Source organism: Lithobates pipiens, unplaced genomic scaffold, assembly GCF_037356315.1.
Source record: "Lithobates pipiens isolate NorthernLeopardFrog02 unplaced genomic scaffold, aLitPip1_a1.2 Scaffold_16, whole genome shotgun sequence".
NCBI classification, from domain to species: Eukaryota; Metazoa; Chordata; class Amphibia; order Anura; family Ranidae; genus Lithobates; species Lithobates pipiens.
The window spans coordinates 12,840,056-12,855,590 of record NW_027507748.1 but is presented as its reverse complement, the minus strand read 5'-3'; the positions used below and the strand labels follow the sequence as shown (position 1 = coordinate 12,855,590).

Genomic DNA, 15,535 nt, shown 5'->3' with positions numbered 1-15,535 from the left:
TGCAGAGGTGAAGGCTCAGGGCAGGCAGCATCCAGCGCTGTGTTTCCTGTGTCTGAAACTTTCCTTGCCTACTTTAAACACAAATTTCCTTTTGTATATAAAAATAACTTTTTGTGAAATGTAATGATTTCGGAATGATGTGTCGGTGATGTGTGATATTGTCCAGCACCAAAAAAATCACCTATTGTATATAGCAGACACAACCTCTGACGTCTAGAAGAGTTTTCATTAAAGAGGCGTTAGAGGGAGGCAATGTAACTTTGGCAGCTGTGTGGATACATTGTATATTCTACAGTTCAGATCATGTGATCAGCTCCCCGCACCTCCAGAGCCGCTACCATGAGATGATTGCAGGTGGTGCGAGACGACGCCCCTTCCCAGGCGGGGCTCAGTCCACACATACGAATCCCGCACTACAACCGGAAAACATTATTTATAACATGTGCTGGATGAAAACTGTACAGTTGTGAGAATCGGCCAATCCTGGCCTTAGTTGTAGCACAATATAATTAGATATCTCCCCCTAATGGTGGGGGGTATGTAAGGGTGGAAAAATCTAATCATATTTAGCTACAAACTAAGACCTGGATTGGCCGATACTCTCCAAGACTCAATTGAAAAATATCCTTCCTTCAGTTTTCTGGTCTCTAGTGAATGGATAGGCTGCATTCTCAGTGATGTCATCGGTCTCTAATGATTGGATAGGCTGCATTCTCAGTGATGTCATCAGTCTCTAGCGAATGCGTAGGTTGCATTCTCTGTGATGTCACCGGTCTCTAGTGATTGGATCGGCTGCATTCTCAGTGATGTCATCGGTCTCTAGTGAATGGATAGGCTGCATTCTCAGTGATGTCATCGGTCTCTAGCGAATGGATATGCTGCATTCTCAGTGATGTCATCGGTCTCTAGCGAATGCGTAGGTTGCATTCTCTGTGATGTCACCGGTCTCTAGTGATTGGATAGGCTGCATTCTCAGTGATGTCATCGGTCTCTAGTGAATGGATAGGCTGCATTCTCAGTGATGTCATCGGTCTCTAGTGAATGGATAGGCTGCATTCTCAGTGATGTCATTGGTCTCTAGTGAATGGATAGGCTGCATTCTCAGTGATGTCATCGGTCTCTAGTGAATGGATAGGCTGCATTCTCAGTGATGTCACCGGTCTCTAGTGAATGGATAGGCGGCATTCTCAGTGAGCTCACCGGTCTCTAGTGAATGGATAGGCTGCATTCTCAGTGATGTCATCGGTCTCTAGAGAATGGATAGGCTGCATTCTCAGTGATGTCACCGGTCTCTAGTGATTGGATAGGCGGCATTCTCAGTAATGTCACCGGTCTCTAGTGAATGGATAGGCTGCATTCTCAGTGATGTCATCGGTCTCTAGTGAATGGATAGGCTGCATTCTCAGTGATGTCATCACTCTCTAGTGCTTGGATAGGCTGCATTCTCTGTGATGTCATCGCTCTCTAGCGAATGGATAGGTTGCATTCTCGGTGATGTCATCGCTCTCTAGTGAATGGATAGGCTGCATTCTCAGTGATGTCACCGGTCTCTAGTGATTGGATAGGCTGCATTCTCAGTGATGTCATCAGTCTCTAGTGATTGGATAGGCTGCATTCTCAGTGATGTCACCGCTCTCTAGTGAATGGATAGGCTGCATTCTCAGTGATGTCATCGGTCTCTAGTGAATGGATAGGCGGCATTCTCAGTAATGTCACCGGTCTCTAGTGAATGGATAGGCTGCATTCTCAGTGATGTCATCGGTCTCTAGTGAATGGATAGGCTGCATTCTCAGTGATGTCATCGGTCTCTAGTGATTGGATAGGCGGCATTCTCAGTGATGTCACCGGTCTCTAGTGAATGGATAGGCTGCATTCTCAGTGATGTCATCGGTCTCTAGTGATTGGATAGGCTGCATTCTCAGTGATGTCATCGGTTTCTAGTGAATGGATAGGTTGCATTCTCGGGGGTTGTCACTGCTCTTTAGTGCTTAGATAGGCTGCATTCTCTGTGATGTCACCGGTCTCTAGTGATTGGATAGGCTGCATTCTCTGTGATGTCACCGGTCTCTTGTGAATGGATAGGCTGCATTCTCAGTGATGTCACCGGTGTCTGTGATTAATATTTGTATTCTTATTAATTCGCTCTATATTTCTCCCATAATACATCTCTCTGCAGTAAAGCATGGATTAACTAAAATATAAAATACTTTTTAATACTCTACTAAACCTTCAGACGAGGATTTGTTCATGAAATAATACAAAGTACGATATGATCTATGTTCCTCCAACTGGCAGAACTGGATTCTCATAAATCTGTAGTAAAGTCTGAACTTCCCTTCTCTGTCCATGATATGATGTCTGTAATCCCGGATCCTCCGCACCGCCGGTGCTTCATCAGAGGAATTGATGTAAATGATCCCTACCAGAGAGCGCCGCCATCTGCAAAACGCATCAACGGAGGCTATTTACAAATCACATCAGTTTACTCCAATCTTCTACTACCAACCCTGCTGACCGTCCATGGATTGACTGAAATCAAATGTTACAAATTAAATCTTCTCTTTTCTACTATAGCTTTGAAACATTGTTTTTTTTTGTTCTGTTTTGAAAGCGTTAGTAAAAACCTTTTTGTATAGTGAGCTCAGCACAGGGATGGTGGGAACCCCTCATAATGGGCACAGTAGATCTAAAGAGCTTGGGAACCCCTCATAATGGGCACAGCCGGTGTACAGACCTGGGAACTCAGCACAGGGATGGTGGGAACCCCTCATAATGGGCGCAACAGGTGTACAGACCCGGGAACTCAGCACAGGGATGGTGGGAACCCTTCATAATGGGCGCAACAGGTGTACAGACCAGGGAACTCAGCATAGGGATGGTGGGAACCCTTCATAATGGGCGCAACAGGTGTACAGACCCGGGAACTCAGCACAGGGATGGTGGGAACCCTTCATAATGGGCGCAACAGGTGTACAGACCCGGGAACTCAGCATAGGGATGGTGGGAACCCCTGAGAATGGGCGCAACAGGTCTACAGACCAGGGAACTTAGCACAGGCATGGCAAGGAACCTCTCGTAATAGGCACAGTAGTACTACAGACCCAGAACCTCAACACAGGGACCCCTCATAATGGGAACAGCAGGTTTAAAGACCTGGGAACTTAGCAAAGCGTTTGTGGAATCCCCTTATAATGGGCACAGCAGGTGTTCAGACCCGGAAACTCAGCACAGGGATGGTGGGAACCCCTCAAAATAGGCACAGTAGATCTACAGACCTGGGAGCTCAGCACAGGGATGGTGGGAACCTATCATAATGGGCACCGCAGGTATACAGACCCGGGAACTCAGCACAGGGATGGTGAAAACCCCTCATAATGAGCACAACAGGTGTACAGACCTGGACACTCAGCAAAGGAATGGTGGGAACCCCTCATAATGGGGCACAGCCGGTGTACAGACCCGGGAACTCAGCACAGGAATGGCAGGGAACCACTCATAATAGGCACAGTAGATCTACAGACCTTGGAACCCCCTCATAATGGGCACAGCAGGTGTACAGACCTGGGATCTCAGCCCAGGGATGCAGGGCTGTCTTTAATATTGATTGGACCCTGGGCAAAACTTTTCTTGCCCCCCCCCCCCCCCCCATGCAGTTTTGCTCTTCACCTGCTCTGAGACATACAACAAATAGCAGTTAGACTCAAAATCAGTTTACTGAATCAGATCAGGCAGCTATTGCAATTGGTTGCCAGAGGTTACAGTGTATCATTACCACTCACTGACTGGTTGCTAGAGGTTACAGCACACATTACAGCTCACAGATTAGTTGCTAGAGGTTACAGCACATGATTTCTTCTTTTTGATTGGTTGATAGAGATTACTAAGGATATGACATCAGGGGGGCATTATATACATATCAATGCTGCCAGTCACCTTTATTTGCATATGAATGCCGGTAATTTACATGTAACCACAGGGTCTGCAGCTGAGTCATCTGTACACAACAATAGGGCAGGGTTGGGCAGCATTAGTAGCAGCACTTCACACTGAGATATCGGGACACAGCACAGGACTAAAACCTCAAGGGATGAGGGAATTTAAACCAGGATAGTTGGCAAGTATGTAGCAGCTGCTTAACAATGACAGGGCCCAGGGCAGCTGCCCCTTTTGCCCTGCCTTAAAAACGGTCCTGCAGGAATGGTGGGAACCCCTCATAATGGGCACAACAGGTGTATAGACCCGGGAATCTAGCAGAGGCATCTCAGCAATTGAACCCTCAAGGGATAAAAGAGACTGTCACTGGGGAAAGCTCCAGTGTCCACCAAAAACTGAAATATTGGGTGGAGGCTTTTAATTTACTTGAAAAAAGGGTAATTTTTTCCTCCGCTCTACCTGGAGCACACACACACACACACACACACACACACACACACACACACACACACACACACACACACACTTACATATATTTGTGGGTGGGGGGGGGATCAGCCAGGGTGATGGAGTGGCGGCTGCTGCAGGAATTATGCGATTTGTTCTGTTGTCTGTGAACAGGTCCCGCCAGCTGCAGGTTATATGAGATGGGGCCACTGAACATAATTCTTTTGCTACAAACACGACTTTGTTCCAATTCTTTTAGCACCTGAAACCAAGTGAGAATAATAACTGTCATGGAGATATTTACAGCCTGGTAGTTGCCCCCCCCCCCCCCCCTTTCATTCTGCAGTCACACCAATCCATCTGCTAACTTCATCAGCTGAAACACACGGCCACAGGCACAGAGCTGAGCGATTCCACTCCATCCTCCCTTCACAGCACCTAAAGGGGGTCTCCACCTACAGGGGGATTTTACTTGCTGACAGATGCCCCTCTGCAACTATCAACACTTCCAGGAGTCAGCCAATTGCATCTTCTGAAAACTGCACAAGATTTAGGGTTAGTACTAGGACAAGGTTTAAGATTAGGGTAAGCACTGGTACTTGGGGAAAGATTAACACTAGAGTGGGCGTTAGCACTAGGGTGAGGGTTAGCACTTGGGTGGGGGTTAGCACTAGAGTAAGAAACTGCACTTAAATTAGTATGAGCACTAGGGTTGGGGTTAGCACTAGGGTTAGGTCCGGCACTTAGTTAAGGGTTAACAATAGGGTTAGGGTTAGCACTTGAGTTAGGGTTAGCACTAGAGTAGGGGTTAGCACTAGGGTAAGAGTTAGCACAAGGGTAGGGTTAGGGTTAGCACTAGAGCTGGAGGTTAGGGTTAGCACAAGAGTAGAGATTAGCACTCGATTTAGGATCAGTACTTGGTTAAGGGAAAGCACTAGAGTTAGGATTAGCACTAGGGATGGCGTTATCACTAGGGATAGGGTTTTCACTAGAGTTATCGCAAGGGTAAGGGCCACTAGGGATGGAGTTAGCACTGGGGATAGGGTTAGCACTAGGGTAAGGGTTAGCATTAGATATAGGGTTAGCACTAGGGATAGGGTTAGCACTAGGGTAAGGGTTAGCACTAGCGATAGAGTTAGCACTGGGGATAGGGTTAGCACTAGGGATAGGGCTAGCACTAGGGTAAGGGTTAACACTAAGGATATAGTTATCGCTAGGGATTGGGTTAGCACTAGGGATTAGGTGAGCACTAGGATTAGGGTTAGAACTAGGGTAAAGGTTAGCATCAGAGATAGGGTTAGCACTACGGATAGGGTTAAAACTAAGGATAGAGTTATCGCAAGGGTAAGGGTTAGCATTAGAGATAGGGTTAGCACTAGGGATAGAGTTAGCACTAGGGTAAGGGTTAAAACTAAGGATAGTGTTATCGCTAGGGTAAGGGTTAGCACCAAGGATAGGGTTATCGCTAGGGTAAGGGTTAGTATTAGAGATAGGGTTAGCACTAGGGATAGGGTTAGCACTAGGGTAAGGGTTAACACTAAGGATATAGTTATCGCTAGGGTAAGGGTTAGCACTAGGGATTGGGTTAGCCTTAGGATTAGTGTTAGAACTAGGGTAAAGGTTAGCATTAGAGATAGGGTTAGCACTAGGGTAAAGGTTAAAACTAAGGATAGTGTTATCGCTAGGGTAGGGGTTAGCACTAGGGCTTGGGTTAGCACTAGGATTAGGGTTAGAAGTAGGGTAAAGGTTAGCATTAGGGAAAGGGTTAACACTAAGGATAGAGTTATTTCTAGGGTAAGGGTTAGCATTAGAGATAGGGTTAGCACTAGAGATAGGATAAGCACTAGGGTAAGGGTTAAAACTAAGGATAGTGTTATCGCTAGGGTAAGGGTTAGCACCAAAGATAGGGTTACTGCTAGGATAAGGGTTAGCACTAGGGATTGGGTTAGCACTAGGATTAGGGTTAGAAGTAGGGTAAAGGTTAGCATTAGAGATAGGGTTATCACTAGGGTAAGGGTTAACACTAAGGATAGAGTTATCGCTAGGTTAAGCATTAGAGATAGGGTTAGCACTATGGATAGGGTTAGCGCTAGGGAAAGGGTTAACACTGAGGATAGAGTTATTGCTAGGGTAAGTTTTAGCACTAGAGATAGGGTTAGAACTAGGGTAAGGGTTAACACTAAGGATATAGTTATCGCTAGGGTAAGGGTTAGCACTAGGGTAAATGTTAGCATTAGAGATAGGGTTAGCACTAGGGTACGAGTTAGCACTAGGGTACGGGTTAAAACTAAGGATAGTGTTATCGCTAGGGTAAGGGTTAGCACCAAGGATAGGGTTATCGCTAGGATAAGGGTTAGCACTAGGGATTGGGTTAGCACTAAGATTAGGGTTAGAAGTAGGGTAAAGGCTAGCATTAGAGATAGGGTTAGCACTAGAGATAGGGTTAGCACTAGGGAAAGGGTTAACACTAAGGATAGAGTTATCGTCAGGGTAAGGGTTAGCATTAGAGATAGGGTTAGCACTAGGGTAAGGGTTAAAACTAAGGATAGAGTTATTACTAGGGTAAGGTTTAGCATTAGAGATAGGGTTAGCACTAGGGATAGAGTTATCGGTATTCGGTAGGGTAAGGGTTAGCACCAAGGATAGGGTTATCGCTAGGATAAGGGTTAGCACTTGGGTAAAGGTTAGCATTAGAGATAGGGTTAGCACTATGGATAGGGTTAGCGCTAGGGAGAGGGTTAACACTGAGGATAGAGTTATCGCTAGGGTAAGGGTTAGCACTAGGGATAGGGTTAGAACTAGGGTAAGGGTTAACACTAAGGATATAGTTATCGCTAGGGTAAGGGTTAGCACTAGGGTAACGGTTAGCATTAGAGATAGGGTTATCACTAGGGATAGGGTTAAAACTAAGGATATAGTTATTGCAAGGGTAAGGGTTAGCATTAGAGATAGAGTTAGCACTAGGGTACGAGTTAGCACTAGGGTACGGGTTAAAACTAAGGATAGTGTTATCGCTAGGGTAAGGGTTAGCACCAAGGATAGGGTTATCGCTAGGATAAGGGTTAGCACTAGAAATAGGGTTAGCACTAGGGAAAGGGTTAACACTAAGGATAGAGTTATCGCCAGGGTAAGGGTCAGCATTAGAGATAGGGTTAGCACTAGGGTAAGGGTTAAAACTAAGGATAGAGTTATTACTAGGGTAAGGTTTAGCATTAGAGATAGGGTTAGCACTAGGGATAGAGTTATCAGTATTCGGTAGGGTAAGGGTTAGCACCAAGGATAGGGTTATCGCTAGGATAAGGGTTAGCACTAGGATTAGGGTTAGAACTAGGGTAAAGGTTAGCCATAGGGTAAGGGTTAGCACTAGGGATAGAGTTTTTGCTAGGATAAGGGTTAGCACTAAGGATATTGTTGTCACTAGAGATAGAGTTATCGCAAGGGTAAGGGTTAGCATTAGAGATAGGGTTGGCACTAGAGATAAGGTTATCACTAGGGTAAGGGTTAGCACCAAGGATAGGGTTATCGCTAGGATAAGGGTTAACACTAGGATTAGGGTTAGAACTAGGGTAAATGTTAGCAGTAGAGTAAGGTTTAGCACTAGGGCTAGAGTTATCGCTAGGATAAGGGTTAGCACCAAGGATAGGGTTATCGCTAGGGTAAGGGTTAGCACCAGGGATTGGGTTAGTACTAGGATTAGGGTTAGAACTAGGGTAAAGGTTAGCAGTAGGGTAAGGGTTAGCACCAGGTTTAGGGGGTGCATTGAGGATCCTGGTGGGAGTTATTGGTAACCTTAGTGTTGTGGTTGGGGGTTACTATTACTGGTTGCATCTTTGCCACATGTATAGGCCCACGACAGATTAAATGAGCTTTGGTAACCTTAAGGAGCCAATCAAAGCCCATTGCACCCTTAAAGCAGAAATAAACCCGGCACCCTGCTACCATAAAATGTTCGAACCTCATTGAGAAGGATTAACAAATGCTTACTAACCACTACCTAGAGCTACAGGTATATCATGGAGCCTATTGTATTTTTTTGTTGCAGACCTGTTCTCCCCACTACCACCTAAGCTAGTGCTATCTTGAGAGCTTTCTGATGTCTATGTCCCAAAACAAAAATAATAATTTAAATTAAAATAAATAAATCAATTAATGAATTTAAATAAATAAAAAAAATGATCTGTAATAGAATAAATTAGTAAAGAAATAGATACAATAATTAGAATTAGAATAAATAAATAAAACAAATGAATCAATATATCAATAAATAATTATTTGAAAAAAAATACAAATTAATTGATAATGCACATTAAAATCTAAAATAAAAATAAATAAATGCATTGAATAATTAAAAAATAAATAAACAAAATAAGTATTTATAATTAAAGTAATAAATAAAAAATAAATAAAAATGTACATAAAAATAAATAAACAAAATAATAAAAATAAATAAAAATCAAATATTTATTTATAATAGAATAAATTCATAAACAAATAGATAAAGATAATGAAAATAAAAATAAATCGACCCTAATTTTCTAGCACAGCTTGACGTTCTGCTAGGGTCCCCATTATGGTCATTTGTGGATTCCCTCAGCTTTACCTGTTGTCCATGATTTTTGAAACCGTTATATATCTTATGTGCCCGTCTGATTATTGTATTTGTATATTTGCCTGATGTGACCCTATTGTTTCTATTTCATAATGGTATTATATGTTATATGTTTATGTCATTTACTTGGTATGTAAACCGTATCCTCTTTGAAAAATAAGGGAATTACAAAAAAAAAATTAAAAATATAAAAAAATAAAATGAATCCACAAATCAGTAAATAATTATTTAAAATAGAATAAATTAATAAACAACTGAAGAAAAAAATAATAATAATACCCCTATTCACATAAATAAAGCCATTAAAACACTTGCCACTTCTGATCTTTGGGTCTGTACCCCTTCTACCCTGTTGCCCCCAGGCGGAGGTCCATAGGCTTTATGGTAAATGTGGCCCCGTATCTGATTATTAAGCCCAGCGTTTTGCCAGGGGCAGTAAATCATTGTGAATTCAGCTGATAGAGCGTCTCACAAATTGTCAGCCATGGCTCATAAAAAAAGCTCCCCATTTTCTCCTCCATCCCTCCCCGCTTCCCCACCCCCCCCCCCCCACTGACCCCCCCCACCACCACCTTTGGGCCCCCCCCCATCTGCTTCAATCTCCCAGCTCTCAGACCCAGCTGATTGATTCCAGAGATGTCCCGGTTGTGAGAGCTTTCCTTTACAACATTGTACCGCTGTTCACCATCACCATTAACGTCAGCCGGGCGCAGGGGGCGGCCATACTTCCTGCAGGAAAGTGGCTTTATGGACTGTCGCTAACCACAGGATATTAAACAGATTTTTAATGTACCCCTATAGGGTTCGTTCCTTACCCCCCCTCTTGTAGATCGCCTGTGTGCAGTCGCCAGGGCAAGAGACGGGCCATAATTCAGATTAAATCGCAGCAACTCCACTAAATATCCATTAAAAATTAAAGGGTGTGTAACGACGGTCCGTGGGATAAAATACAACAGAGCCAAAGACAAAGCTAGGTGCAAACCAAAGCGCAATTGTTTGCAAAAAATAATGCAAAGATTTTTTTTTTTTTTTTTTACATTTTTATTATATTAAATACATTTTATAAAATAAATGGTGGATTTATAAAAAAAAAAAAAAAAGAATAAATAATTTATCTGCTGTACATTTGCATTACATAAAATTAGAATATCATCTAAAAGTTCATTTATTTCAGGAATTCAATTCAAAAAGTGAAACTCGTATATTTTATAAAGATTTGTTACACAGAGAAGTGATATATTTCAAGCATTTATTTTTTATTTTTTTATTTTTTATTTTTATTTTGATGATTATGGCTTACAGCGAGTGATAACCCAAAGTTCAGTATCTCAGAAAATTAGAATGTTACATAAGACCAATAAAAAAATAAAAATAAAAAGGATTTTTAATACAGGAATGTTGGCTTTCTGAAAAGTCTGTCCATGTACAGTATAGTAGGCACTCAATACTTGGTCGGGATCCTTTTACATGAATTGTGGCATCAATGCGGCGTGGCATGGAGGAGATCAGCCTGAGGCACTGCTGAGGTGTTATGGAAGCCCAGGTTGCTTTGATAGCGGCCTTCAACTCGTCTACATTGTTGGGTCTGGTGTCTCTCATCTTCCTCTTGACAATATCCCACAGATTCTCTATGGGGTTTAGGTCAGGCGAGTTTGCTGGCCAATCAAGCACAGCGATACCATGATCATGTGACCGGGTATTGGTACTTTTGGCAGTGTGGGCCGGTGCCAAGTCCTGCTGGAAAATTAAATAAGCATCTCCATAAAGCTGGTCAGCAGAGGGAAGTGCTCTAGAATTTCCTGGTAGAGGGCTGCGCTGACTTTGGACTTTATAAAACACAGTGAACCAACACCAGAAGATGACATGGCCCCCCTCACTGACTATGGAAACTTCGCACTGGATCGCATGCAACTTGGATTCTGTGCCTCTCCCCTCCTCCTCCAGACTGTGGGACCTCCTCCTCCAGACTGTGGGACCTATTCCTCGAGACTCTGAGACCTCTTCCTCCAGACTCTGGGGCCTCCTCCTCCAGACTCTGGGGCCTCCTCCTCCAGACTCTGGGGCCTCTTCATCCAGACTCTGGGGCCTCCTCTTCCTCCAGACTCTGGGACCTCCTCCTCCAGACTCTGGGACCTCCTCCTCCAGACTCTGGGACCTCCTCTTCCTACAGATTCTGGGTCCTCTTCCTCCAGTCTCTGGGACCTCGTCCTCCTCCAGACTCTGGGGCCTCTTCCTCCAGACTCTGGGACCTCTTCTTCCTCCAGATTCTGGGTCCTCCTCTTCCTCCACATTCTGGGTCCTCTTCCTTCAGACTCTGGGACCTCCTCTTCCTCCAGACTCTGGGACCTCCTCTTCCTCCAGACTCTGGGACCTCCTCTTCCTCCAGACTCTGGGACCTCCTCTTCCTCCAGACTCTGGGACCTCCTCTTCCTCCAGACGCTGGGACCGCCTCTTCCTCCAGACTCTGGGACCGCCTCTTCCTCCAGACTCTGGGACCGCCTCTTCCTCCAGACTCTGGGGCCTCTTCTTCCAGACTCTGGGGCCTCTTCTTCCAGACTCTGGGGCCTCTTCCTCCAGACTCTGGGGCCTCTTCCTCCAGACACTGGGACCTCTTGCTCCAGACACTGGGGCCTCTTCCTGCAGACTCTGGGACCTCTTATTCCAGACTCTGGGGCCTCTTCCTCCAGACACTGGGGCCTCTTCCTGCAGACTCTGGGACCTCTTCCTGCAGACTCTGGGGCCTCTTCCTCCAGGCACTGGGACCTCCTCTTCCTCCAGACTCTGGGACCTCCTCTTCCTCCAGACGCTGGGACCGCCTCTTCCTCCAGACTCTGGGACCTCTTATTCCAGACTCTGGGGCCTCTTCCTCCAGACTCTGCGGCCTCTTCCTCCAGACACTGGGACCTCTTCCTCCAGACACTGGGACCTCTTCCTCCAGACACTGGGACCTCTTCCTCCAGACTCTGGGGCCTCTTCCTCCAGACTCTGGGGCCTCTTCCTCCAGACTCTGGGCCTTTGATTTCCAAATGAAATGCTACATTTTCCACAGTCAGTGATGATTTGGGGAGTCATGTCATCTGCTGGTGGAAAATAAAATAAGCATCTCAATAAAGCTGGTCAGCAGAGGGAAGTGCTCTAGAATTTCCTGGTAGAGGGCTGCGCTGACTTTGGACTTTATAAAACACAGTGAACCAACACCAGAAGATGACATGGCCCCCCTCACTGACTATGGAAACTTCGCACTGGATCGCATGCAACTTGGATTCTGTGCCTCTCCCCTCCTCCTCCAGACTGTGGGACCTCCTCCTCCAGACTGTGGGACCTATTCCTCCAGACTCTGAAACCTCTTCCTCCAGACTCTGAGGCCTCCTCCTCCAGACTCTGGGGCCTCCTCCTCCAGACTCTGGGGCCTCCTCCTCCAGACTCTGGGGCCTCTTCATCCAGACTCTGGGGCCTCTTCATCCAGACTCTGTGGCCTCCTCTTCCTCCAGACTCTGGGACCTCCTCTTCCTCCAGACTCTGGGACCTCCTCCTCCAGACTCTGGGACCTCCTCTTCCTACAGATTCTGGGTCCTCTTCCTCCAGTCTCTGGGACCTCGTCCTCCTCCAGACTCTGGGGCCTCTTCCTCTAGATTCTGGGTCCTCCTCTTCCTCCACATTCTGGGTCCTCTTCCTCCAGACTCTGGGACCTCCTCTTCCTCCAGACTCTGGGACCTCCTCTTCCTCCAGACTCTGGGACCTCCTCTTCCTCCAGACTCTGGGACCTCCTCTTCCTCCAGACTCTGGGACCTCCTCTTCCTCCAGTCTCTGGGACCGCCTCTTCCTCCAGACTCTGGGACGGCCTCTTCCTCCAGACTCTGGGACGGCCTCTTCCTCCAGACTCTGGGACGGCCTCTTCTTCCAGACTCTGGGGCCTCTTCTTCCAGACTCTGGGGCCTCTTCCTCCAGACTCTGGGGCCTCTTCCTCCAGACTCTGGGACCTCTTCCTCCAGATACTGGGGCCTCTTCCTGCAGACACTGGGGCCTCTTCCTGCAGACTCTGGGACCTCTTATTCCAGACTCTGGGGCCTTTTCCTCCAGACACTGGGGCCTCTTCCTCCAGACTCTGGGGCCTCTTCCTCCAGACTCTGGGGCCTCTTCCTGCAGACTCTGGGGCCTCTTCCTGCAGACTCTGGGGCCTCTTCCTGCAGACTCTGGGGCCTCTTCCTGCAGACTCTGGGGCCTCTTCCTCCAGACTCTGGGGCCTCTTCCTGCAGACTCTGGGGCCTCTTCCTGCAGACTCTGGGGCCTCTTCCTGCAGACTCTGGGGCCTCTTCCTGCAGACTCTGGGGCCTCTTCCTGCAGACTCTGGGGCCTCTTCCTGCAGACTCTGGGACCTCTTCCTCCAGACACTGGGACCTCTTCCTCCAGACTCTGGGGCCTCTTCCTCCAGACTCTGGGACCTCTTCCTCCAGACACTGGGACCTCTTCCTCCAGACTCTGGGGCCTCTTCCTCCAGACTCTGGGGCCTCTTCCTCCAGACTCTGGGCCTTTGATTTCCAAATGAAATGCTACATTTTCCACAGTCAGTGATGATTTGGGGAGTCATGTCATCTGCTGGTGTTAATCTACTGCGTTTTATCAAGTCCAAAGTCAGCCAGGGTTAGTGCTGGAGTTACAGGGAGTGTTAGTGTTAGGATTACAAGGAGAGTTAGTTGTGGGATTACTGGGAGAGGAGAGTTAGTGTTAGGATTACTGGAAGGATTAGTGTTAGGCTTACAATGAGAGTTAGTGTTAGGGTTGCTAGAAGGGTTAGGTTACAGGGAGGGTTAGTGTTGGGATTACAAGGAGGGTTAGTGTTAGATTTACAGGGGTGGCTGGTGTTGGGGTTACAAAAAGGGTTAGTGTTACGATTACAGGGAAGGTTAGGGGTAGAGGGAGGTTTAATATTAGGCTTCATGCACACGGCCGTATAGAGACCACACAGCATGCAGAGCCGGATTAATTACTCTCTCAGGGGGTTGCCTTAAGCGCCCCTGAATGCCCACAATCATAATGCTCTTAGGAATAGTGTTAGGATTACAGGGAGTGTTAGGGTTACTGGGTGGGTTAGTGTTGGGATTACTTGGATGGTTAGTGTTGGAATTAGAGAGAGGGTTAGTGTTGGGATTACAGGGAGGGTTAGCGTTGGGATTACAGGGAGGGTTAGCGTTGGGATTACAGGGAGGGTTAGTGTTGGGATTAGTGGGAGGGTTAGTGTTGGGATTACAGAGAGAGTAAGTGTCAGGATTATAGGAAGGTTTAGTGTTGGGATTACAGGGAGGGTTAGTGTTGGGATTACAGGGAGGGTTAGTGTTGGGATTACAGGGAGGGTTAGTGTTGGTATTACAGGGAAGGTTAGTGTTAGGATTACAGGGAGGGTTAGTGTTGGTATTACAGGAAGGGTTAGTATTGGGGTTACAGGGAGAGTTGGTATTGGGGTTACAGGGAGGGTCAGTATTAGGATTACAGGGAGGGTTAGTATTGGGGTTATAGGGAGGGTTAGTGTTGGGATTACAGAGAGAGTATAAGTGTCAGGATTATAGGAAGGTTTAGTGTTGGGATTACAGGGAGGGTTAGTGTTAGGATTACAGGGAGGGTTAGTGTTAGGATTACAGGGAAGGTTAGTGTTGGGATTACAGGGAGGGTTAGTGTTGGTATTACAGGAAGGGTTAGTATTGGGGTTACAGGGAGGGTTAGTATTGGGGTTACAGGGAGGGTTAGTATAGGGGTTATAGGAAGGGTTAGTATTGGGGTTACAGGGAGGGTTAGTATTGGGGTTATAGGGAGGGTTAGTATTGGGGTTACAGGGAGGGTTAGTATTGGGGTTATAGGGAGGGTTAGTATAGGGGTTATAGGGAGGGTTAGTGTTGGGATTACAGAGAGGGTTAGTATTGGGATTACAGGGAGGGTTAGTATTGGGATTACAGAGAGGGTTAGTGTTGGGATTACTGGGAGGGTTAGTATTGGGATTACAGGAAGGGTTAGTATTGGGGTTACAGGGAGGGTTAGTATAGGGGTTATAGGGAGGGTTAGTGTTGGGATTACAGAGAGGGTTAGTATTGGGATTACAGGGAGGGTTAGTATTGGGATTACAGAGAGGGTTAGTGTTGGGATTACTGGGAGGGTTAGTGCTGGGACTACAGGGAGAGGAAGTGTTAGGATTTTAGGAAGGTTTAGTGTTGGGATTACAGGGAGGTTTAGTGTTGGGATTATAGGGAGAGTTAGTGTTGGGATTACAGGGAAGGTTAGTGTTAGGGGTATAGGGAGGTTTACTATTAGGCTTCATATAGTTGGATTCATTTAGTATGTTTGTTATTTTCAAATCGATATCGATTCTCATCGAAAATGTATCTGAATTTGGCCCCATTCACACTTGTGCATCTTCTCCTGCGACTTTGGACATCAGAGTCGCATGACAAGTCGTACCCCCCATGATTCCCAATAGTAACCATTCATATTTGTGCAACTTCAAGTCGCACCAACCTCAGAGTAGTCCCTGTACTACTTTGGTCCGACTTTGATGTG

The 15,535-nt window shown here is 46.2% G+C and overlaps 1 protein-coding gene across 1 annotated transcript; it reads right to left on the bottom strand.

Annotated features, from left to right (window-relative positions):
- Window positions 1-296: 296 nt before the first annotated feature.
- On the bottom strand, window positions 297-7,593 carry LOC143981505 (uncharacterized). Its single transcript, XM_077479373.1, has 4 exons — window positions 7,093-7,593; window positions 6,659-6,947; window positions 6,099-6,292; window positions 297-413 (listed from the first exon to the last, which is right to left on the bottom strand). The coding sequence occupies exons 1-4, from the start codon at window positions 7,591-7,593 to the stop codon at window positions 297-299; spliced, it is 1,101 nt and encodes a 366-aa protein (XP_077335499.1).
- Between the last annotated feature and the right edge of the window lie 7,942 nt (window positions 7,594-15,535).